The sequence below is a fragment of the Pan paniscus genome, chromosome 6 (assembly GCF_029289425.2).
Source record: "Pan paniscus chromosome 6, NHGRI_mPanPan1-v2.0_pri, whole genome shotgun sequence".
NCBI classification, from domain to species: Eukaryota; Metazoa; Chordata; class Mammalia; order Primates; family Hominidae; genus Pan; species Pan paniscus.
The window spans coordinates 187,663,197-187,688,649 of NC_073255.2; the positions used below are offsets into that span (position 1 = coordinate 187,663,197).

The following is a 25,453-nucleotide window of genomic DNA, read 5'->3' on the forward strand; positions in this document are numbered from 1 at the left end:
GAATATTACATTCCAGAAAGCGGTTGGCTTTGTAGGGTTTCCAGGTCTTCCTAACTTGGGGGGGCTAACATGGATTGGCTGCAGCACAGAGCTAATCCACAGTAGGGCCTGAACTAGAATCCTGGTCGGTCTCTTGGCTCCAAGACCATGACTGTGTACTGCTTCTGCTACTCAGGAATCTAGAAGGGAGGGGTGGTAGTTACCTTGGTAGAGGTACTTCCCCTGCTGGAGAACTCCGCCTGCTCCCCAGATCCCAGGGTTCAGGAGAGAGGTTACCTGCTGGAAATACTTGTCCCCATTGATGTATTCCTTGTCATGGGAGTCCTGCAGCCTGTTGGTCTTCACATACTGCCACAGGGCCTGGACGATGGCTGAGCGGCTCTGTGTGTGCAGCCCCAGCAGCCGGGCTAGGCGGGGATCCAGTTTGAACTGGGGAGGCTGGGAAAAGGGGACTGTGAAAGTTAGACCAAAGGGAGAGAAAGGAAGGAGCCCAGGGCCAGGCCATTCAGGACTAGGGGGATGTGTTGATTGAGGAAACATGCCCCTGGGGAAGGATAGGTTTGGGAGGGGAAGGAGGTCTCTCAAGATGCACCACTTTGGGACCTAGCCCTGCCCTGAGGGCCTTGTGTGGCGTGTATGGGGCAGCATGGCAGGTGCAGACCTGGTAGTCCAGCATGAGGAGCAGCGTGCAGCGCACACTCAAGTCCCCAGGCCGTTTCACCTGGAAGCCATCCGTCTCCTGGGTCGTGGGTGTCCGATGCCACTGTCCAGGAGAGAAGAGCTGTGTCTCCCAAAGGCCCATCTGGAGTGGTGGGGCCCAGGACTCTAGGGTGGTCCCTGACCCAAATCTGTGCTGGTTCTTCAGAGATTCTGGCCTGTGGGAGGGTGGCAATTCAAGGGCGGAGGGGCTCTTGGTCTTACCTCAACGAGGTGGTTGTCAGGGCCGTAAAGATCTTTGTCCAGCTCGATGACCAAACTCTTGAAGAAAGAAGAGAACTTCCGCTTCTGTTTGCTGGGCTGTGGGAGAGCAACAGGGACCATGGGGGCAGAACAAGGACGAGGTGGGAGGAGCAGAAGGAGGCCAAGTTGGCAGCAGACAGGGCAGTGGGCTTAGATGAAATCCTCTGCACTTGGAATGTCTCTAGGCCTGCCCCCCAACCCAGCCTGGGCTGACTCCCTAGCCCTTAGTGCAGACACCTTGTTCTGTTCTCAGTGCAGCCCATGCCCACCCCAGGACACCTGGAGAGACCTGGGCCGGGACGTACATCATCCAGGAGCTTCCCCTCCACCCGTAGCTCCCAGGAGGCAATGCTGCCGTCAGAATCCTCAGCATCAGGCTTCGCAGGGTTAAAAGTGTTGGAGATATAGAGTCGCAGCTTCCGCTTTTGCTGTAGAAATAGAGTGTAGAACCGGGCGAATGCTGTGTGCTCCCACCCCGACCATCCTGCTTCCCCATCCTGGTCACACGACTCTAGAGTCCCCTTCCTACCCCCGAACTAAGGCACCTTCATGGGCCTCTTCAGAGCCTCCTGGATGTCCACCCGCTTCCGCATGATGGTTTGATCCAGTTTCCTCTCAAATGCCAAGAGGTCCATGTAAGCCTGGGACTCGGGGACCAGCTCCCGAATCTGGAGAAGGAGGAGCAGGGCAGGAGTCAGAGGCTCAAGTCCAGGGTTGTACCATGGAATGTATGCATGTTGTACAATCCTAGGGTACAAAAGATGTCGGGGGAGCCATCCTACTTTTGGGCATGTAGCTTTGACAGTGGGAACAGGACGTCTCCCCAGGATGCCATTATCCAGCAGTAGGGGCCTTGCTGTGTAGGGATAACAATTGCTTCTCCCTTTAGGAAGTGCCTTGTGTTTCATCATCGGGGAGGAGGTAGCAACAGTGGAGCTCAGCAAGCACTAGCCTTTAGTCTCCTCATCCTGCCATTGTCCATATCATATGCCTGCTGGGCTTCCCCTGGGCCCCTGCAAAGTGCCTAGTAGGGGCTCAGTCCCTGAGACAGTTGGACAGCGGTGCTTCCTTCTCTGCTGGCACCTTGCTCAGCCCCCACACCTGTCCCAACTGTGCTGTCCCCATACCCAGCTGGACTTGGGTCTCTTTAGGATGCTCAGGATCTCTGGCCACCTTCTATCCCCTTCATTCTGCCTGGCAGCTTCGGATCCCCTAGCTCTTGCCCCCTCCTGGTCCCACAGCTCTATGTCTTAGTACCACTTGGATCAAACCCCCTGACAGGCCCCTGTGTTGTGGCCCCAGTGGCTCTGCTGCTTCCCTCCACCTCACCCCCTCCCTCTGGCCTGCGGAGCCTCACTTATTAATGAGCTTTTTTAAACAAAAAGTGAAAGTGACTGTGACGCTGAAGCTCTGCTTCTGAGGGGGGAGGGGAGGGCGGAGCAGCAAAGGGTGGGGGGTGGGCTGGGGGCTGCTGTGAAAGGCACTCACCCTTTGAGGGAGGATTTTGTCAGCCATCTTCCTCCTCTTGGCACTGTACATTTTTTAAAGAAAAAACCAGGTTACCATGGCGACAGATCTGGGAGTAACGAGGCCACCTGCTAAATTATCCCGACATCTCTGCCCGCCTGGCTGGGGTTCCCACAGCCCACTTGTCTGCCCGCCCAAGGGCTATGACGGTGGTGTGTGGAACTGGTGCTCTGTCCTCTCTCAGGACACAGGAGTGACCCATCCATTCTCTGGCCTGGGAGCCCCCTTCTACCCTGCCACATCCTCAGGGACAGAGAAATTTAGACTTAGGAGGGACTGGCTGGTGGGGGCGGTGCTGCCAAAAGATGCGAGCTGCAGACGTGTTTGAGGAAAGGTGGGGATGAGGGAGGACAAAGGAGAGGGAAGCCAGGTTCTGAAGACCTTTTCTGGAAAGCAGGGGGTGCCCTGTCCAAAGGGGCCTAAGCTCAGAGGGAGGGAGAGAGACGAACTCCTTCCTATCCATGGAGCGGGAGGTGATGGTGTGAAGCTGGCGGGACTTGCACCCCTTCCAGCCACCCTGGGCTTGGAAGACAACACTGATGGGCTGGGGGTACTCATGCCCTGGGACTACCTGGCAACAGGGTGAGGGACATGCTGCAGCCATAGGCGCCCAGAATGTGCATGGGTGTGACTTCAGGCTGAGGCCAAACTGACTAGGCCCGGGGTAGTAGCAGCTGGATGTGGGCTCTTTCTGACCCACTAGCTGCTTCTAACTAACCCAAAAACCCCCAGAAAAACCTTGGCGGGTCAAGAGATGAAAACGCAGCCTAGAGAATAGCTCCATACTGCCCCCGTGTGGTGTTCTCAAGCACTGCCCCCTCCCTATGCAGAAATCTAAGGCTAACAAGCGGATTTCATTAAAGGTCTGGCTTGTTTTAAACAGATTATCTATGTGTAACTCTCCATTTATACAAGATAAATCAGGGAATTACCATTTGCTGTACAAAATGACGATGCACTTTACTAAAGAATTCATCATGGGATTCCTATAAGTGGTGATTTTTTCCCCGATGTGTAAAAAATAATAATGAGGTAAAATTGATATTACACCTTTTATAGAAACCCATCTGTTGTGCACAAAAAGCATGTGTATTTGGCTAAATACTGAAACCCAGAGGGGCACTGCTGTTGCCAGGAGCCAGCAGGGGCTTTGAGGGTGCCACCAGCTACTGGAGGAAAGCAAGGAAATGGGCTGGCCCTGGTGGCTTGAGAGCAGACCTGGGCCAGAGTACCTAAGAATTAAGAGCAGGACTGGGTAGAGACCACCTACCCACAGGGCAAATGCCCAAGCTCCACCCCCATGGTCAGAGAGTCCCATTGAGAAAATCTGGAGTGGCTTTGAAACAGCCCTGGGGCCGGCAGGAAGGCTCAGCGGAGAACCACACTTTGGGGAACACAGTCCTACAGCTCTGCCCTCAGTCCCACTGGAAGCCCCGCCCCCACCCCAAAGACTGAAGCATCACCCAGAACCTGATGGGTGGAGAGAAGGACTGAGCAGGTGACAAGGAGAAGGGTGAGGGGAGCGTGCGGGGAAGCTGTACCGGCTGCCGACGGCCGCAGCCTGTCTCTACCGTGGGCACACAAAAGAATCAGGCCGGTGCCCCCTAAGCCCACCTCCCCAGAGGGCATCCGACCCGGGAAGCCTCGCTCCCTGCTAATCATTCTTCCTCGCCCCTTCCAATCCCCGCTACTCGCTTACCTGGTCCCTGCGGGTCCCCCAGGGCCCGCCCCTGCACGCCCCCTCCGCGCCGGGCCTCCCACTCACCTGCGGCTCCGCGCGGGGGCGGTGGGCACCGGCTGGCCCTGGCTCTGTGCCTGGCTCTGCCCGGGCGGGGGCGCTGCTCGCTTGCGGGCGGGCTCCATGCCCGCGGGGGCCAGGCCGGGTCGCACGGCGGGGCTGCCCATGTACGGGGAGCCCGGGGGGCCCATGGGCGCCCCCTGGTGGGGCATCCGGGCTCCAGACGGCATCCCGGGGCGCTGGGGGTGGGCGGGGGTGAAGCAGAAACGGGCGCCCGTGGGTCAGACCAGGGCCCCCCGCTCCAGGCGCGGTGAGCCGGCGTCTCCCCTCCCCCACCAGACCCTCGGCTGGTGACCCTGAGCGCTGAGCGATGGGTGGGAGCGATGGGTAGGAGGGGCAGGGGCGCCGGAATCTGCGCGGCTCTGGCGGAGGGGCTTGGCGTCTGGCTGCAGGAAGCTAACTGAAGCCAGGCACCGCACAGGGCATTGCGAGCCTCGGGGCTGCGGAAGGTACCGCAAAAATGAATATTAATGGCGCCTTTCAACCTTTCAAAGATGTTCACATCCACATGCTCCTCTGCAAGACAGCCTGAGCAGGTCCTTTCATCCCCACTTGACGGATGGGGCCACTGTGGCTCAAGGAGAAAAATGACCTCGCCAAGGTCACACAGCTCATCCTGGCCCAGGCAGCCCCTGAAGGGCTGCCTCCTGGGGGCCCAGGGCTTTGCTCTCTGCGGCTTGGTTGAGGTCCGGTACCCGGCTCCCTGCTCCGACTTCTGCTCCTCCTCCTGCTCCTCCTTCTCAGGCTTCACTTCTTGGGCGGTTCTGCCTGGTACTCACTAGCTCATCTCAGCCACTCTGCTCCCTGTGTCCCTGCTTTTGACCCTTGGGTCCCAAACCCCACTCCCCTCGGCTGACTCCAAGCCCTCACATCCAGGGTCTTCGCTGACCAAGCTGCCCCCATAATTTGCTCCCAGGGTGAGGGCTGGAGGCAGGGCAGGCAAGGGCAGCCTGCCGGGGCGCCCCAGACACAGCCAGGATTCTCTGATTGGGAGAATCCTGTGTTAGAGGTGTTAGAGGTGGGCTGCCCAGGGGGCCTGGGGTGGGTCAGGGCAGTGACACTTGCACTCACATTTCCCTTCCTGTCTGCCCAGGTCAGCAGTCACCTCCTCCTCTTCCCATCCCCACCCCAGTGAGGTCAGCAGTCAGGGTTCACGGGGGCTGTGGAGACTGAGAGGAGGCGGCTCCTCCTCCCTTGCCACTACCCCTGGGTGGTCAGATGGGGTGTAAATGAGATGCAAATGCATCGAGCGAAGTGTTCCAAACCCCACTTGTCCAGACTCCAGAAGGGAGATGGGGAGGGCCAGAGAGAGTTTCAGGGGCTGTGAAACAGAACGAGCGGGGTGGGATGGGGACTGGGACCACGAAAGCAGGAAGAAGATCGGAGGGCAGGGGATGCTGACCCTGGCACTGTTAACATGGACACACCACCCACCTCACCCCCAGGCACGAGGAGGGGCCCCCTTGGGCTTGCTGTTTTCCTTCCAACTGCTACCTCTCCCTCCTGGTCCTCCAGGCTCTGTGTCTAACCCTAATGTCCTCCCACCCTCGGTCAGCAGCTGTCTCTGCCTATCTCTCCTGCAGTGAAACCTGCCTGTCCATGTGTCTGCTTCCCTCACCCCACCTGACCCTGTCACTCACGCCTCCAGGATAGCAGCCCAGAATGGAGCCCAGGCCTGGCCACCAGCTAGGTGGGGCACTGGGGCTCACAGCCACTCAAGAACTGAAGCTCTAAGTTGACCAGATTAAAAAAACAGTCCACGTGTACAGCCTCTCCCCACTAGATGGGCCTTTTTAAAGGGGCTCCCACCAGCAGCCAGGTTAGGACTGGTAACTCAGCTAGCTGACATGGACACCTTGGGAAGTTACCCCCAGGGGTCCCTGGGGCTGGAGGACAGGCCACTCCAGGGAGGCCCCCTCTTCCTGTCAGCTGCTCTCCCCAGTTATCAAGGCCAGGGATACTGGCTCATCTGCTGAAGAGGCCCTGAGAGGGAGGCTTTCAGAGCCCCCAGAGAGCTGTGCCCGCCACCAGCCCCATCCCCATGAAAGGCCAAAATCCTAGGGACTCTGGCCTTACTGAGAGGGTGTCTTCCTTGGGGTCACAACCAAATTTGGCCATGGTAAACCCGACAGCTTCCTCTACACAGGGCCTCCACTCCCTCACCCATCCCAAGAGTCGCAGCCCCTGCTTCTCCCATTCCCCACCCCTCCATACCCCTCCCAGCCGGGCCCTACTGACTCAGCTCCAGCCTCCCGGGCTCCCACGTGCCTTCACAGCCTGCCTGTGGCAGGACAGTGCTCCCCTGTCCCTTCGGTCTCTAGGCCTCATGTCCCCAACTCCAGCCCTTCCTTCACACCTTCGAGGAATTAAGGACATCAGCTTCTGGTGGCTGAGTCCGCCAAGGAGACCCTCAGAGCCCCTAACTTGGGCTAAGTCCCTAGAGCGGTCCTCTCCCCCACCCTAAGGCAGAAGCTCCAGAGCCCTCCCGCTGGGATGCAGAGGTGGCTCAGCCTGCGAGCTTCCCGCTACAGTGCCTCCAGGGTCACCTGCTCCTTGCTCCGGAGACACAAACAGTGACACTGTCCCAACGGATGAACACACAGCCCAGCCCAGCCTCTGCCATGTCCCCATCCCCCACCCCCACCCCCAGGGCAGGGGCAACACCTGGGCCCACAAGGAAAAGAACGAAAGTCAACCTGTCGGCTACAGCGAGGACCCCCCACTTGGGGGGTAGAGTCCCCAAGTCCCACCCCCGCCCCTGACAAGAGCCATGCAAACGCCTCCCTTCCCCGCCTCGCGTCAGACCCGGCCGGCCGCCTGGCGACGTGTTCGGGTGCCAGGGCGCCAGCACAGTCCCGGGGCCGGGCCGTGGGCCATGGCGCCCCCCACTAGAGGGGTGGGAGAGCGGGAGCGCCCTCCCGGCCCCTCCCGATCAGCCCTCCATTCAGCCCGAGCCAGCTCGCTTGCCCTCCCCCGCTAACTTTCCCCCACTCACCACCCCATGGACCAGAAACTCAAAAAGTTTGCTTTTCGTGGCTTTGCGCGCCCCTCCGGCAACTTCGTCCGCGGCCATCGGGGTGGGCTCAGCGGCTCCTCTCACTCTCTCTCTCTCTTCCTCTTTCTTTCCCTTTTCTGCCTTTTTTTTTCCTCCAACTCTCCCCTCTGAGTCCTGCTGGGCTCTCTCACACTTCTACTCGAGCGGAGTGGGGAGGGGGCCCCTTCAGGGCTGCCCTGACGGCCCACGGCCCACGCCGCCGCCGCCCGCCCGCCGCCGCCGCCGCCGCCGCGGCTGCCGCATTCCTGCACTGATAAGACAGAAATAGTCCGGCGGCCCGGGGTCTGCCTGTTGACTCGGCGGGGACGGGGCCGCCTGCCTTTCCAAGCCCGCTGTCCAAACAGCGCAGATAAGCGGCGAGGCGCGCCGACCAGCCCGGCCGCGGGCGCTGGGCAGCAGTGCTGCAGCCCGAAGCCGCCGAGGCCCGCGGGAGGCGGCGCGGGGAGGGGACGCCAGGGGAGGCGGCGGGGGGTCGCCGGCCACCGGCTCTCGCCACAAATAGTTTCTCCGTCAGGGAATTCGCCGTCCGCGCCAGGCAGGGAACAGTCAGTTCCAACTTTTCCCCCAGCGGCTCCTGCTGCATTTCTGAGGCCCTTTCCCCAGAGACCTGGCAGGCCGAGCAGGGAAACATTCGCTGGCAGGAACCGGGGGAGCCCGGCCCGCGAGGCCTCGCGCCTGCCCGGGGCCGGCGGCGGTGGGTGTGCCCGGGCGGCGGCGTGGCCCTGCGTCCACTGCTGTGTGTGCCCTTGTCTCACACGCCGTGTGTGTCCGCGCCCTTTTGTGGCGTGGCAGCTTATGTGCGTGCAGACAGACGCCCTGTATGTGTGTCTCCCTCCACGACAGCCTCCGTGCGCGCTCGCCTGCGTGTGTGGCAGGACATGGCCTGTGCCTTTCAGCTCTGTGCGAGGCTATTTCTGGGTATGTGAGTCTTTGTTTGCCGCTCTGTGAGAAAGTGAGGGCAATAGGGGAAGTATTTCAGAAAGAGGGACAGGGATTGTGCTCATGAGAACAGGAAGAGAATGAATGTGGGGAATGGCGCAGCGCCAGGGGGGTGCTCGGGTGGGTGCGTGGAGAGAACGAGGCAAGCCGGGCTTGGTTTCCTTGGGGTGGGGGTGGAGTGGGGTTAGGGGACCCAGAGGAGTTGGGGCAGCTGGGCTGGGTATAGTGGGTATATTGGGCCGGCCTCAAGACCCCAAAGAGAGGGGTCTTGAGGCTGGGGTGTGGGGTGGGGTGGCAAGGGAGCCCCAGAAGGGGCGTGTGGAAGGAGTTGGCAGTCCCTGGAGTGGAGGAGGGACCGGAAGGAGGAGGGGCAAATCCTGACATACCCAGGCTGGGAGTCCTGGGCCTACCCAGGTCCCCAAAGGCCACGCCCCTTTTTCCTCCTTCTTGGGGAGGAGCCCGTGGGCTTTGGAACAAGGCCCCTTGGGTCAAGTTTGGGGGTCTGCTGGGGCCTCACTGTGAGAATCCAGGTGAGGGCGGGACCATAGCCTAGTGCCTAGGGGAGTTTGTTGAAACACTTACTTGAAGTTGGGCCCTGAAGACTGAAGGGTACTGACCCTAAACCCTTCAGAATGCCTTTGCCCAGGGGGTCCTTTCTGCCCGCAGCCTGATTTCTGCTGGCCCTGGCTGTGCTCTTGGCTGTCACTGTTCATTTAGGTGCCCACTGTCAATCTGAAATGTCAGGGAGGGCATCGGGTCCAGGATGCTCGTCCACCACCCCCAGCTTGAAAGGGGACCTAGAGATCCCCTTGCTACCAAATCTCTCCCAGGGCTTTAGCCTAGACTCCCCCCCACACACCCCCACACACAGAGCCTGGGCCCTGACACGGTGGGGATGGGTGGGTGGCCTGCCTCTGTCTGCCATAGGTCATGCTGCTGGGAACCTGGGGAAGTGACTTGCCCAGTCTGCCTGCTAACCTCCAGAATCCCGCTCACTCCCATTTCTTAGCCCCTGCCCCCGATTCTTTTACCTGGAATGCCCTTTGCCTGCCCACTGCCTTCCCTCTGCTTGTCCAAATCACACCTATTCTTTAAAGCCCAGCCCAGGCCCCACTTCCTCCAGGAAGCCTTCCTTCGTCCTACTTGTATGCAAAGATTTTTCTCTTTTCCAAATGCTCATTGCCATCTACCCAGCACCATGAATTGGCATTGGACTGGCCTGACGTGCACTTTGCTTCAAGGACGTTAGCTTTGCTTTCCCAGAGAGGCTAAGGTCCCCATAAGGTCAGAGACTGATCTTTAACTCCCACTCTTCCTCCATGCCTGGGCACAGGAACTCAACAGCACCCCAGATACCTGATGCTTGCAAAGCTCAGTGAGCCAATGCATGGAGCTGGTACTCTGCCATTTACCTGATGGTGTGAGTTACCATGGGCACCCCTACCCACCACGGGTGTGTCTAGCAGGGGCATGGGAAACCACAGGCCTTGGAGGTTCTGGGGGTTGGAGATAGACACCCCTAGGCTTTGTTAAAGCTCAGTGTTCTCAACTATTGGAGAGACCTTTTGGGAAAAGAAGACAGCAAAGGCGATGCTGGGCGCTCCAGTTTGGGTAGCTGGGAAGTTTGAGGCAGGGCCTGGGAGATCCCGGGCTTGGTCTTGGTGGTGGAAGAGGTTGCAGGAGGTAGTTAGACGAGGGGCTATGGTGAGGCCCCTGTGGAGGAGCTGGTGAGCTTCACCCAAGTCCATACATAAGCCCCCTCCTGAGCCACCCCTCTGGGAGACATCCTTAAGTGTACACGGACAATAGATACACCTTGCACACATACCCTCCCAACACACACACAGCAGGCACACACACCAATGCAAGCGCCAAAAGGTCGAGGAAGCCACATGGCTCTGCACACACAGGCACACCTTGAGCACCTCCACATCCCGTGGTGGGCCCCATTCACAAGGCAGGCCCAGACACATTTGCGTACTGCCTTTAGGTGGGCGACAGGAGGAGCCTTCAGACCAGAAAGCTGGGGCGGTGCCAGTGTGGGGGCCCGGGCCAGGGCTCCCTCCTCACAAAGGCCAGGATCCCCAATGGCTTAACCCCAGAAGGGCGCTCGGTGTGCCACGCCGCCGATGGCTCCTGCGGGTGGGAAGGAGGCCCGGGAAGAGCCTGGATTCCTCCCAGCGCAATAGGGCGCCCGCCGCACTTGGGGCAGGCCGTGCGCCTGTCGGGGGCGAGGGCGGCCGCCCGGCGCCCGGCGCCGCAGTCCCCCCTGCCGTCCCCCCATCGCTCCTTCCCTCGCTGAAGCACCACCAGCACCAAATGGCAAAGCGCCGCTCCCCGCGCAGGGAGAGATGCGCCGCGGCCTGCGGGACGGGCTCGGCCGCCTCGCCCCCACCGCGCCCGAGCGAGCGGGCGGCGGCCGGGGAGCTGGGGGGGCTCGGGCCGGCCCGGCCCGCGCCGCCCCTCCCTCCGCCCGCGCCGGTCCCCGGCCTGGGCATGCGCGCCGCGGCCTCCCTCCCGGTGAAGGTCAGCCCGGGGCCCAGCTGCAGGACTCCGCGGCGGCCGGGGAGGCGGCGGAGGGAGGAGGGATGCGGGGAAGAGACTTAACTCCTTCCCTGCGGGAAGATGGCCACCTAGGCCGGGCCCCAGCCGCAGTCCCGCCCTCCTGCCCTCCGTGAAGGTCCCACCACCGGGACTCCGCTCGGGGGGCGCGGCAGGAGGAGCGGGAGAGCGGGGAACATGGAAGAAGGGGCTGGAAGGAGAGAAGAGAAGCTGGCGAGGGGATAGGGAGGAAGGGAAGGGAGGAACAAAGGAAGCGAGACTGGAGGGAGAACGGATTGCTTGGGAGAGAGCTCTTTCCTCTATTCCCTTTTCCCTACACCCCCAGCAATAAAGCTCTCCTTAGGAGAATACGATCACCCTCACTGGGGCGGCCTGAGTGAGTGTGTGTGTGTGTGTGTGTGTGAGAGAGAGAGAGAGAGAGAGAGAGAGAGAGAACGCGAGAGGAGAGGGAGAGAGAGAAAGAAAGAGAGAGAGAGAGGGAGAAAGTGAGACCACTTGGCGCTCTGAGGACCACAAAGCCTTGGTTTCGGTGTTCTGGCCATCCCTAAACCAGGCCCCACTTTCCGCCATCCAGCCTACCTGCCCGGGCTAAGCACCAGCCCCGGGGGACCTCTGGCTAGTCCTTGGGGTCACGCCCAGCTCCAGAGAGGGAGGAGGGGAGACTGTACCTCAACCCCCGCCTCTGGTGACGGTCAGCAGAGGGGACGCTCCGAAGGCCAGGCCAGGGGCATCAGGCACCTTCCTCCTCCTCCTCCTGGCTGCCCCCATGCTGCTTCCAGGCCAGGGCAGCTGTGCACTTCCCTATTTGTGTTGGGATGTTTCTGTACCCCCGACACTCTCTGCTGCTATCAAGGGGGCTGTTTCTCTGTGTGACTTTGTCTTTCTGTGTCACTTTTGCAAACATAGACGAAAGAGACAAATGCAATATATAGAAGCAAAAAAAGACAAACTAGGACACCAAAATAATGGTGCGACCTTGGGCAAGTCGCTGTACCTCCCTGTCCCTCAGTGTCCTCAGAAGTGAAAGGAGAGGCTTAAGTCAGAGCATTCCTAGAGCCCTTCCAGCTCTGAAATCCAAGAATTTCCTAAGACAGAGGCAGGAACCAAGGCAGACTGGGAGGAAGGAGGGGGACAGAGGGAGGGAGCAGAGCGACGGAGCTGTGCCGGGAAGCAGACCCGCACCGAGTGAGTGGGGGCTGCTCACCATGAGTGAGGCCTGGTCCCAGCTCAGCACCCCCTCCTCTATGGGGTCCTCAGAGACACGGCCCTCCCACTCACTCCCTCCGTCCTCCCCTCAGAGTAGCTCTCTCTGGGTGGCTCTGCCCCTGTCACGCACACCTGGCTGAGCCCTCACCCCTCCACCTTCAGCATCCAGACAGCAGTGTGGGCCTTACCTTGGGGTCCCCAGGGTCCTGTGCGGCAGGCAGGTGCATGCGAAGGTTAGTGGAATGAATGAGGCCTCCTTCCTCTCTTTGCCTGCGTGGGATTCCTCAGTCTAATGGGATGCTCCTTGACACCCCTCCCACCACACACAACACAATAAACTGCTGGTGGCAGGAGGAGAGCGGGGCTGGGCCGCTGGGATCTGAGCATCCCGCTGGCCCACAGGGAAGGCACATTTTGGATTCACAGCGGGTTTTCTCTTATTCCCCATTAATGAGGTGGTCGCTTGTAGCAGGTCACACACCCCATAAAAACGTGCCACACAGGCCTGGTCCCCATTTCTGCAAGGACAGGGCTGGGCTGTGGGATGATGTTTACATGGGATCCTGAGGGGTGCTATAACTTCTCTCCTACCTTCCAGGGTGTGGCTCTGCCTGGCGGGCAATAGGGCCACATCCAGGGACCCTGAATTGGGCAGTGCCCTGACCTGCTGGCTGTATGGCCCCTGGAGGGAGGGATGGGTCACTCAGAGCCATCCTCACTCTCCTCTCCTCTCCCTCCGGATCAACACCTGGCACATCTGGCCAGATTCAGTGGCTTAGATGTGGCTGAAACCCAGGGCAAACACAAGGGGATCGCATGGCCTCGGGACTCATAGGGTGGTTGAGACTCCAAACAGTAGCCAGTCTTTCCCTCTCCTCCTCCCAGGTGTGTGGGAGCCATCTCTGGCTCCACTGGCCTCCTGGTTAACAGGCAGCCAGGGCTGGGAAGCCCACCCATCCCCATAATATCCCCTGGCTCTGCTAAGGCCCCACTCCTGCCCTGCCCCAGCTGTGTCCCAAATGCCTGAGGTGCCAGGGGAGTCACCCAGTGCATGTCTGAGACATCCTACCTACCTTCCCATCTCTCTACAGATGCTGGCTGCATCCAGATGTTGGCTGCCAGGGATCTAGGGGGCAGCCTTGTGGCTTCTGGTCGACTTGGGATCTGCTCATGTCGGGCTGTGTGGCCCTGGGAATGCCGTTTCCTCCCTGGAGCTCTGTCCTCATCTGTGACATGAGGGTGCTGCTGCCTTCCCTCCAACCTCTGCCTCTGGAAATGCTGGCAAGGCACAGAGTGCTGCCCGCTTCACCGGGGCTTTGGGCCAGGGCCCTGCCTCTTCCACCCTGCCTGGTGTGGGGAGGCTTTGGCCACCCTGCTAGCTGTCTCCACATGTGTCCTGTGTTCCCCAGGCCCCAGCCCTCCTCTTTCTTAGTGAGGGGAGCCCCATTCTGGCACCTCCAATTCTCATCTCTGTCTTTTGCAGCTAACAGCTCCCCATGACAGTGTCAGGACAATCCTGGTGACCCAGCGTCCTGCCCCTCACCTCGGGAAGCTTCTGAGGGCTTGTGAGGCAGGAATGGGCCTCAGCTACTGCTCTGAACAGGTGTTTGGGGGATTCCTGCCAATCACTGCATTCTGGGGTCTGGGTGTCACCGGAGTGAAGAGAAGTGAATAGTTAACAAAAAGTCCATCTGCATTTCTAAACAAATTTTTGGGAATATTAAATCAAATGGCAGCGGGCAGTGGGATGTGTATATAAAACCCCCGTGGAAGTGCTGCGTGGACTTACCGCCCGGCTGTCCTTGCAGGTCTGACACTGCACCTTCCACTCTGCACCACGGGGCCAGGGGAGCCCTCGACCTGCCCTCGGCCTTGAGGGCACTAGGTTCAATCTCATGCTGCCCTTTATCCCCAACTGCATCAGTCACCACAGAAAGCCCCAGACCCCCTCAACTCCTGCACTTTGAGCCCCACAAGGCCCTAGACCCTCCTACAGTTGCCATCTCTCCCCAGCCCCTGAAACCCTCCTACTGTGTTGTCTGTCCTAAGGAACATTTCCAACATGCTCCACCTCTTCTGGAAGCATCCTCTTTGCCTTCCAGAAGCAGATGCCAGGCTCCCTTCCAGCAGTGGCTCAACCACTGGCCTAAGGGTGGGTATGGCCCCCCGTTGCCCCTCACTGCTGTTTCCAGAGCCCTGGCTCTGCATCTTACCCCCAGCTAGGGAGGCTTCCTTCGTGCAGATTCTGGCTCCTGGCTCATGTCACTCTCCGGAGCACCACTCCTGTCCAGCCTGCTGCATGCTCTTCCAGACATCTCTGGCCTCTCTGTTCCTTGGCAGCTCTTTTTCCAGTGATCCTCCCTGTTCCCTCAGCCATGCACTCCCAAGGTCATCTCTTAGATCACTGCAGCAACCGCAGCCCCCCACTTTCAGTCCCATGCACCCTACTCGCTGACCACCATCTCCTCTTTTTCCTCTTTCCAGTTCACCCTGTCCAGCTCCCTGACCTCCAAATCCTGCGACTCCTCTGGAACCTCTGCTTCATTTCACCACTCTGCACCCCTCCCCACAGCTTGCTCTTACACATTGAATCTCCTGGCTCTTTTGACAATGACACATAACACACAATTGACCATTTTAACCTCCCTTGCATGTACTTTTTTTTTTTGAGACGGAGTCTTGCTCTGTCACTCAGGCTGGAGTGCAGTGGCGCGATCTCAGCTCACTGCAACCTCCCCCTCCCGGGTTCAAGCAATTCTCCTGCCTCAGCCTCCCAAGTAGCTGGGACTACAGGTGCCTGCCACCATACCCGGCTAATTTTTTGTATTTTAGTAGAGACGGGGTTTCACCGTGTTGCCCAGGCTGGTCTCAAACTTCCTGACCTCAGACAATCTGCCTGCCTCGGCCTCCTGAAGTGCTGGGATTACAGGCATGAGCCACTGCGCCTGGCTTTTTTTTTTGAAACAGAGTGTCGCCCTGTTGCCCAGGTGGCATGATCTCAGCTCACTGCAACCTCTGCCTCCTGGGCTCAAGCAATTCTTGTGCCTCGGCCTCCTGAATAGCTGGGACCACAGGTGCACACCACCATGCCTCGCTACTTTTTGTATTTTTAGTAGAGACAGGGTTTCACCATGTTGGCCAGGCTGGTCTCGAACTCCTGACCTCAAGTGATCCGCCCACCTTGGCCTCCTGAAGTGCTGGGATTACAGGCATGAGCCACTGCACCTGACCCCTTGCATATACTCTTGACTCTCTTAAGAGGTAAATCCAGCTTCACCAACTCCTCCCCTGCAACCACGCACCTGAATGTGGCCAGAGAAAGACACACAGCCACCCCACCCGGTCTCATTGTGGATTCGGCACGAGCTCAGCTGGCATTGTGCTGCCCGGCAGGCCACTCTTCTCACAGCACAGTCACAAATATGCCCGCTCCCACACCCCGACAGGAGTTTTTTGCAGCTTCTCCCTCCTCTGACTTCCAACCTCTCCTCCATCCTCCTCACTCCCAGCTTGTGCCCCTGTTTTCCCCTTCACTGAGAAAAAAGAAGCTTCCGAAGAACTTCCAGAGCCTCCCACCACACCCTCTGCCTGCCAGCAGCTGATCCCGTTCCTCCAGATGAGCTATCTGTGCTCCCGACTACAGCCAGCCGTGCCTCCGTGTGCCAGCTCCGTCCCTCCTCCACACCAAGGACACTGCTCCAGCAATTCTCTCCCACACCATCATTTCATCAACATTCCCCTCTCTTCTGGAGTTCCCCCAGCAGCATGCACAAGTACTGTTATATCCCCATTGGAATAAGCGCTCTTCTTTCATTTTTTATTACGTTTTAAAAAATAGAGGCGAAGTCTCACTATGTTGCCTGGGCTGGTCTCAAACTCCCGGGCTCAAGTGATCCTCCCGCCTCAGCCTCCCAAACTGCTGGCATTTTAGGCGTGAGCCCCTGCACCCAGCCTCCTGAAACAATCTCTCTTAACCCTACTTATTCTATAGGTTGCTGCCCAGTAGCAACAAAACTTCTGAAAAGAGTTGTCTCATTTGTGCTCCTCCATTCTCCCTGAATCCCAATCCTGTCAGATGCAGCTCCCGCTGCTCCACTGAAATGCTCCTGGCAGGGCCACCGGTAGCCTCCACATTGGCAAATGCTGCCGTCAGTTCTTAATCTACTGCAAACTCCGCCTCCTGGGTTCAAGCGATTCTCCTGCCTCAGCCTCCCGAGTAGCTGGGACTACAGGCACCCGCCACCACACCCGGCTAATTTTTGTATTTTTAGTAGAGATGGGGTTTCACCATATTGGCCAGGCTGGTCTCGAACTCCTGACCTTGTGATCCGCCTGCCTCGGCCTCCCAAAGTGCTGGGATTACAGGTGTGAGCCACTGCACCCGGCAAAGTCACAACACTCTGTCCTCTTTCAAATATTTCCTCCCGTGGAGGGAGGACACTTCCCCCTCTTGGCTGACCTCTTGCCTCCCGGGTTGCTCCTTCTGAGTCCCCGGGGACCATCCAGTTCTCCTTCCCTCTCCATGCAGGAGCGCCAGGACTCAGGCCTGGGTCCTCCTCACCTCTCCACGCTCACTTCCTCGGAGATCTCATCATTTTTGCGGTCTCATCACGTCCAGCACCACCCGTATGTCGGCAGCTCCCAGTTTCCTCCAGCCCGGTCCTCTCTCCCAATCCTTGGACGCATCTATCCAATCACCTATTTGGCATTTCCACCTGGGTCTTCAGTGGACAACTCAAACATGGTCGGTCCAAAATGAGCTCCTGCTCTTTTGCCTCAAACCCCATCCTCCGCCCAGTCTTCTCCCTCCTTCCAGCTGCCCAGGCCCACACCTTGGAACACCCTGGACCCCTGCCTTTCCCTCATACCCTACATCCACTCTGAAGGCACATCCTCTGAAGGCTGCTGGACCCAGCAGCCCACTGCTTCTCACCTCTCCCTGGATGCCGCCCGAGATCCAAACCACGGCTACTGGGTAGCCTGCTTCCAGCCTCACCCCAACAGTCTGTTCTCAACATGGCAACAGGTTCTTTAAAAAGGGAGTCAAGGCCGGGCGCAGTGGCTCACACTTGGAATCCCAGCACTTTGGGAGGCCAGAGGCAGGTGGATCACTTGAGGTCAGGAGTTCGAGAGCAGCCTGGCCAACATGGTGAAACCCCGTCTCTACTAAAAATACAAAAATTAGCCAGGTGTGGTGGCATGCAACTGTAATCCCAGCTACTTGGGAGGCTGAGGCAGGAGAATCGCTTGAACCCAGGAGGCAGAGGTTGCAGTGAGCCAAGATTTCGCCACTGCACTCCAGCCTGGGCAACAGAGTGAGACTCCACCTAAAAAAAAAAGAAAAGTAAAAAGGAGTCAGATTATGGCATTGCTCTGCTCTAAACCCTCCGGGCCTCCCATCTTATTCCAAGCAAGGGCCAAGGTCCTGAAGGTCCTGCAGGATCTGGTCTCATCCTTACTCCCTGTCCCCTCTGCTCTCACCTCTTGCTATCTCCCCCGCCACCTTCTCTCTGCCCTGGCTTCTGGGCTCCCTGTGGTGCTTTGGAAACTCCAGGTCCGTGCCAGCCCAGGATGCTCTTCCTCTGGCAATCTACATGGCGGACTCCTCACCTCCCAAAAGCCTTTGTTCACATGTCTCCTTCTCAATGAGGCACAGTCTGTCTCCCTGATTAAAAACTGCAAGCCCTCTCCCTCCACACGCCCATTTCTTTTATTCCCCTCCACTTTCCCTACAGGACCCTACCCTTCCACCCTTCTATATCATCTACTCCCTTACATTGATGCCTAACTTTTCTTTTTCTCCATTAGAACGTAAGCTCCAGGCCAGGTGCGGTGGCTCACACTTGTAATCCCAACACTTTGGGAAGCTAAGGTGGGTAGATCACCTGAGGTCAGGAGTTCGAGATCAGCCTGGCCAACATGGTGAAACCCCATCTCTACTAAAAATACAAAAATTAGCTGGGCGTGGTGGCGGGCACCTGTAGTCCCAGCTACTCGGGAGGCTGAGGCAGGAGAATTGCTTGAACCGGGGAGGCAGAGGTTGCAGTGAGCTGAGATCACACCACTGCACTCCAGCCTAGGTGACAGAGAGAGACTCTGTCTCAAAAAAAAAAAAAAGAATGTAAGCTCCAAAAAGGTAGGGGCTGTGTGTGTGTGTGTGTGTGTGTGTGTTTCTAAAGGAGGCAGGGCTTTTTATCTGTTTTCTTCACTGCTAAATCCCAAGTACCTGGCACATGGCAGAACCTCCAACATGTGATGGGTGGAGGTGAAGAGAGCCCACTCCGAGCCCGTTCAGGATCTTCAGCACAGATTTCCAAATGCCAGCTGAGGTTACAACCTGAGACTTGTTTTTTTTTTTTTTTTTTTTTGAGACGGAGTTTCACTCTTGTCACCCAGGCTGGAGTGCAATGGCGCTATCTTGGCTCACTGCAACCTCTGCCTCCTGGATTCAAGCGATCCTCCTGCCTCAGCCTCCCAAGTAGCTGGGATTACAGGCATGCACCACCATGCCCAGCTAATTTTTGTGTTTTTAGTAGAGACGGGGTTTCACCATGTTGGCCAGGCTGGTTTTGAACTCCTGACCTACATGATCCACCCACCTTGGCCTCCCAAAGTGCTGGGATTACAGGCGTGAGCCACCACGCCTGGCCGAGACTTGTTATCATAGGAGTAATAACATCGGCTTAGATTTGTATAGGACTTTACCATTGACCAAGCACTTCCACACACAGTAACCTGTCTGATCCCAACAGATAACCCTATCAGGTTCCTGGCAGGGTCCCCATTATAAAGATAATGAAAATGAGGCTCTAAGAAGTTGTGTGACTTGCCAAAATTCACTGTGCTATCACAGGGTGGGGCTAGGATTGCAAATCAGGTTTCCTGTCCTCAAGGTCCCTGGGTTTTCTCCTTTACCCCAAGCTGCCTCCCCAGTATCCCCGTGCTAAAGCTTGCCTGCTGGGGGTAGTGACAGACTAACCAACACACGCACCCCACCTTCCCCAAACACCTGCCTTTTAAAGAAGGAAATCAAGATCCCTGGAAGCCTGCAGAGCTAAGCTGAATTACCCTTAATTATCCTTTTAAACACACCCCTCAAAATCTCAAGCTGATTGTTCGAAACATTGGGAATACAAATTCTAGAAAATGTGCTACTACCAAGGTGTCTGAAATGAATTTCAAATTTGAGAAGGTTCCCTTTGTTACTGTGGAAATATTACTTTTTAGCCAAAAACAAGAAAAAAAAATGAATGCTAGTTAAACTTGGAACAAGCCCCTTGTTCCTCTGGCTTCTGTGGTCCTCACAACCAAGTGTAACTCCTGTGCGACGTACACACCTGAATCCCATGGCGACACACCACCCCGCCCCCTACCTGGAACTCAGTCGGCTATCCTTTGGGAACATGTCGTTACCCCGACATAGCCAAGCGGTGCCCTCGGACAGCCCCCTACCACCTCACCTTGCCTTCCTGGTGCCACTTGGTGCTAGGTTTGGAGAACTTGGAGGATCCAACTGGCCCTTAAGAGGGGTAGGAGAAGCGATGAGAACAGCAACAGGCTCTGTCTAGGCCGAGTGGACCACCAATTTCTTGGAGAACCAGGCAAACGTAAGTGGGATTGAGAAAGAGATGGGGCTTGTGAGGCTTGTCCATGACCAAGGACTTCACAGTAAGCTCAGCATCTTGCCGTCCCCACACAGCACACTAGTAACTCAGCAGACTTTACTCTGGGGCTCAAATGGCTACAGTGGCACCAAGAAGCCTCATGAAGACTCACCAAGGGGTGGGCGGTGGGGAGGCGGCAGATGTTGGGGCGTGCTCTCAGCAAATCCTTGTAACTAAGGCTGGCTGTGCTCTCCACCCCTGCCTGAACCCACTGCCCTGAGCAGGGTCTCTGCAGTCCACAGTATGATGGCTCCTAGCCTGGATTCTAGAACAGGGTTTCTCCAGTTGGCACTGCTGACATCTCAGGCTGGACGATTCTTTACTGTGGGAGCTGACTTGCACACTGTATGATGTCAGGAGCATCCTTGGCCTCTATCCTCTACCCAGTGTGGCAAACAAAGTATCTCTAGACATTGACCCTTGTCCCTGGAGGGTGAAATTGCCCCAGGGTTGAGAACCACAGCCCTTAGGTCAATTGGTTCTGGGTTCAAACCCCACCCAGCCACTGAGTGACCATAACCCTAATCATGTTACCTGACCTGTCTGAGCCTCAGTTTCCCCATCTGCAAAACTGGGGGTCCCTCACGTGATGCATGGGTGGATGTGAAGATTAAAATGTGGTTGAGCATGTGCAGAATTCAGCACAGTGCCTGGCACAGGGTCAACACTTAATGAGCAGCAGCTGTTAACATCAGCTTCCCAGTGGTCCTGCCTGCCTGTCCCACAGCCTGGATTCCCTGTGGCCTTGGCTGCTGCTCATCTGCCTTATCTCCCAGACTTGGATGATCCTGCTGCCAACCAACCCCCAGCTAGGGTGGGGCGCAGTGGAACCAGGGAGCTCTCAGAGCCCTTCAGCGGCAGGCTCATCACAAACGGCATGACGGGTACAGGCGAGGGCCGAGCTGCTGCTCTTAGAAGCCAGCCAGGTGATCATTCACAGTGGCTAATTATGGTGGCTCTGGGAGCCCTGAGGGAAGTGTGGGGTCTACTCAAGCCACTGGACGCTTCCTTGGGCAGAGAGCAGCCACAAGTGTTGTTAGCATGTAGGGGTCATGCCGTGGGAAGCCTGTGGCCCCGCAACTGAGCTGTGGGGGCTGCAGCTTGGGCTGCAGGACAGGAGGGAGACATTCAGAAGCCACCACACGTAGCACATCCACTGCACTTCAACCTTTTTTTTTTTGAGACAGGGTTTTGCTCTGTCGTCTAGACTGTAGTGCAGTGGTGTGATCACAGCTCACTGGACCTCCTGAGCTCAAGCTATCTTCCCACCTCAGCCTCCTGAGTAGCTGGGACTACAGGCACATGCCACCATGCCCGGCCAATTTTTAAATTTTTTTGTAGAGACAAGGTCTTGCTACATTGCTCAGGCTGATCACCAACTCCTGGGCTCAAGGAATCCTCTCACCTTGGCCACTCAGAGTGTTGGGATTACAGGCGTGAGCCACCATGCCCAGCTTTGGGACTTAAATTTAAAAAGACTTTGTAAGGCCAGTTATTGGCCTAGAAAAGCTGAGGTTTGGGAACTGCTGGTAACGGCATCCGAAGAAAAGTAGGGCCTCCTCCCACCCCATGAGCTCCTCTGCCTTCTGTCCTCTACGCGTTTAGTGAGCACCTCTTTTGGGGCAGCTCCTGGGAAGTACTGCCCATTTACACGCATGACATGGCCTCTGCCCTTAAGACCTGGTGGTCATCGAGAAAGACAAGATGGATAGAGGGCTTTGTGCCAGGTGTGTCCTTAGGGCCCCACGGGAGCAGGGAGGAGGGGCCCCTAACAGGGTGGGGCAGGGCTACCCCAACAGGTGTCTCAGAGTAGCGACACCTAAGCAAGACCCTGAGCACAGCCAGGGAAAGCCCCAACTGGGTGGGATGCCCAAGGCTGGCATGGGGTGCTGTGGGTCTCAGGGGCTGTGCCTCCTTGGGCTCCTCTGTGAAGGTCAGGGGAGAGGCACCCAAGATTCATGCTTTATCTTGGCGAGAGTCATGAATAGTGGAAAGGGCAGGACAGGTGCCCTGCAGAGCCCAGCAGGCTAAAACTAGTAACAGGGAAGCCAGCACACACAACTCTTACTGGGAGCAGCCACTGTTTGTTCTGAGCTCAATTAATGTTCACAGTCACCCTACCTTGCGAGTACAATCCTTAACCCACCTTACAAGTGGGGAAACTGAGGCCTAAGGAAGCAAAGTGACTGGTGTAAGGTTGCAGAGCTAGTAGGGGTGGAGCTGGGATTTTCATCCAGGTAGCCTGTGTCTAGACTAGATCCTAGCCCAGAGACTGTGGGCAGACTTGATGGGAAGAAGTGGAATGTGCCAGACACTCCTGCTAAATGTTTTTTTTTTTATTAAAAAAATGTCAAGGGGTGTTCTGAGGGATCTAAATCAAGGCCGAAGCTGTAACCACACCTTCAAACCTGGAAGGCAGCTGGAGAGGGAGGGGAGAGAGAGGCAGGATGTCCATGTGTCCACCAAGGCCCTACCACTTTCACCAAGGGGGCCTCCTCACCAGCCTCAAAGCCCTGTCTTTGCCCTCCCCAGGTTCCACCTTGGAGAATGTCCCTGTTATCCCTCCAAACCTCAATCCTGCCCATCTACATCGCCATATCTTTTAAGCCATCCAATTCCCTCAGCCCAGCTCCAGGGTCTGGCCATTTTCCATGCTGTTCCATGGTTGTTATTATGAACATCTTCTTCTCCCTTGGCCCTCCTATTTAATCCATAGGCAAATTTTATTGGTTTCACCATTTTCTGATCTCTCAGGCCCACTGGTCTCTGCATTTTTTTCTGTCATCACCCTGGACCAGGCCAGCACCATCTTTCTTCTGCACTGATCGTCCCATCTCTCCATTCTGTCTCTCTCTACAGCATGGCCAGAGTGATCTTTTAAAAAATGCAGTGAGGACCATAGTACATCCTTGCTTAAGATCTGACAATGGTTTCACAGCTCTGACAGAATCCAAATTCCTTGCCAGGGCTCACAGGGGTGACTCCACCTTGTGGGTGCCTTCAGCTCCACCAGTCCCTATCTGGTCCTCAAACTCACTGGGTCCCTGCCCACCTCAGGACCTCTGCACCTGCCATTCTCTTGACCTGCAATGATCAGCCACTGGGTCTGAAGGTCAGGTTCCTGAGGACAGGATTTTTTTTTTTTTTTTTTTTGAGACATAGTCTCACTCTGTCGCCCAGGCTGGAGTGCAGTGGCGTGACCTTGGCTCACTGCAACCTCTGCCTCCCGGATTCAAGCGATTCTCCTGCCTCAGCCTCCCAAGTAGCTGGGACTACAGATGCCTGCCACCACACCTGGCTAATTTTTATATTTTTAGTAGAGACGGGGTTTTGCCATGTTGGCCAGGCTGGTCTCAAACTCCTGACATCAAGTGATCTGCCTGCCTCAGCCTCCCAAGGTGCTGGGATTACAGGTGTGAGCCACTGCACCCGGTCAAAGTCAGGATTTTGCCCCAAAACAGAGAGGAGCTAATGTCAGCTCCTGCCTTGGAAAGTGCCCCAGGATGGCAGTGGCTTTTGGCACAGGGTGTGGGAAGAGGAGAGCATGATTGTAGGCCATCCCGAAGCCCAGGGTGAGTGCTGTGAAGATGGTCTCACACAAGAAGCCACCAGACCAGGCCAGGTCAGCACCTGGGGTAGGAACTGTGGGAGTTCCTCTGGAGGACGGAGGCAATCACCCCCTAAAGACCTAACTCCTCAGCAGGCCACCTCCTTCTCCCTGATGCAGAGGTGAGGAGGTAAATGGTGGGATCCATGGAGTTCTGGGGAGCCCAGTGGAGCTGGGCCCAAGCCTCTGCTGGAGGCAGTGTTGGCAGCCAGCATGGGGCAGAAGCGGTGGTGGCAGTGGAGGGGGAGCAGACTGTGGGGCCAGGCCCGGGACTAGCTGGGAAGCTGGCATACTAACTGCCCAGGGTAACTGCCAGAAGGGGAGGCTGGAGGCTGCCCTGTGGCTCTTCATGGAGCCAGGTGGGGAATTAGTGTTCTAGCAGCCCAGGGGCCCAAGGACTGGACAGTGGCAGGGAGTCGACCTGTCCCTCAGGGCGTTGGCTCTTCCTGTGATGGGGATAGCCCAGGGTTTTGAATGCCTGTCAGCTCCCTGAGGCTCTGACCATCTCGCTCCTCTGTTAGACACATCTCCAAATTCTGAAGGCACCTGTCAGAGTCCCCCTGCTATGGGTTGAACTGTGTCCCCCAAAATTCATATGTTGGAGTCCTAACCCCTAATATATCAGAATGTGACCTTATTTGGAGAGAGGGTCCTCAAACAGGTAATCAAGTTAAAATGAGGTCATTAGGGTGGGCCCTCATCCAATAGGACTGGTGTCCTTACAAGAAAGGGAAATTTGGGCACAGAGACTTGCACAGAGAGATGATGATGTAAAGAGACAGAGGGAGAGGATGCTCAACTTCTAGCCAAGGAGAGAGGCCTGAGACAGATCCCTCCCTCACAGCCTTCAGAAGGAACCAACCCCGCTGACACCTTGATTTCAGACTTCCAGCCTCCGACACTGGGACCAGGAATCTCTGTTGTTTAAGCTGCCAGGTCTGCGGTCCTTTGTTGGGGCGGCCCTAGTGACCCAACACCCCCACAGCTCTGCTCTTCAGGACTCCCAGGGCGGTCATCACGAGACCTGCCTGCTAGTCCACCTACCACCTGGGCCTCCCCTTGGAACATCCTCTGGTTTGCCCAATGAAAGCAAGGCCTCCAAGCAGGGTGCAAAGCACAGGGCAGAACCCAGGTCAGAAGGCCTGAGTTTGAGCCTTTATTCCATCATCCATTGACAGGAGGATAAAAGTGCCAAGTCACCGTTAACCTCTCTGATCTCGGTCTCCTCATCAGTGGGTATTTATCATCTTACCTCTCTCAGTGGGTTATTGTGAATAGCAAAATAGTAATGATTTGCCATATGTGAAAATTCTCTTTAAGTCACAGAGTACTGAGTAAAGTCATCATGGCCATTAATTTATCACTCTTTGGTAATCACCCGTTGCACTGTGGAGTTGAATTGACCTTATTGTCAATTTAACCTCAATTTTTTTCTTTTCTTTTCTTTCTTTCTTTGATACGGAGTCTCGCTCTGTTGCCCAGGCTGGAGTGCAGTGGCGTGATCTCGGCTCACGGCAATCTCCACCTCCTGGGTTCAAGCGATTCTCATGCCTCCGCCTCCTGAGTAGCTGGGATTACAGGCACGTGCCACCAGGCCCAGCTAATTTTTATATTTTTAGTAGAGACAGTGTTTCACCATGTTGGCCAGGCTGGTCTCAAATTCCTGACCTCAAATGATCCACCCACCTCAGCCTCCCAAAGTGCTGGGATTGCAGGCGTGAGCCACCGCACCCAGCCATTTTTTTTTTCTACTCTACGCAAAACATGTCTCCCTATCCCCTACTTGTAAAGTTGTCTTTTTGTCTCAAGAATGGACACGGAACATTTACTCCTGTTAATATTCATCTTCTAAGAATTAGCCCATAATTCCTAGAAGGTGAATGTTGACAGCTTTTGAATATTAATTCTGTTCTCCAAAATATTCACCATCTTTTCTGGCTGTGTGTTATTTACAAATCCAGTGAGTGTGACCATCAACCTGCATCTATATCTTTGCTGAATGTATTGAGAAAGGGACAGGAAGCAAGACAAGGCTCTCTCTCTCCAGACTAATGTACACCCTTTGGGGCTTCGTCTTTCTTCAATTCTTAGCAAATTTGCCCAATTATACTAACATCCAGCTAGCAATGTGCTAG

General features: G+C 56.7%; 1 protein-coding gene across 3 annotated transcripts in view; it reads right to left on the reverse strand.

The window, feature by feature from the left end:
- The window catches only part of SMARCD3 (SWI/SNF related, matrix associated, actin dependent regulator of chromatin, subfamily d, member 3), a 38,329-nt gene that overhangs the window by 2,264 nt on the left and 10,612 nt on the right, over positions 1-25,453 (reverse strand). The window contains exons 1-8 of one of the 3 annotated variants that reach the window (XM_034965274.3): positions 7,281-7,490; positions 4,253-4,464; positions 2,449-2,491; positions 1,506-1,628; positions 1,266-1,388; positions 922-1,017; positions 662-763; positions 277-438 (exon numbers count right to left, since the gene is read on the reverse strand). In XM_034965274.3, coding sequence (XP_034821165.1) covers positions 277-438; positions 662-763; positions 922-1,017; positions 1,266-1,388; positions 1,506-1,628; positions 2,449-2,491; positions 4,253-4,464; positions 7,281-7,358 — 939 coding nt within the window. In that variant the 5' untranslated portion in view covers positions 7,359-7,490. Of the gene's footprint in view, positions 1-276; positions 439-661; positions 764-921; positions 1,018-1,265; positions 1,389-1,505; positions 1,629-2,448; positions 2,492-4,252; positions 4,465-7,280; positions 7,491-25,453 lie in introns of those variants that run through there. The other 2 variants (XM_034965275.2, XM_008967959.4) reach the window with 2 other exon arrangements.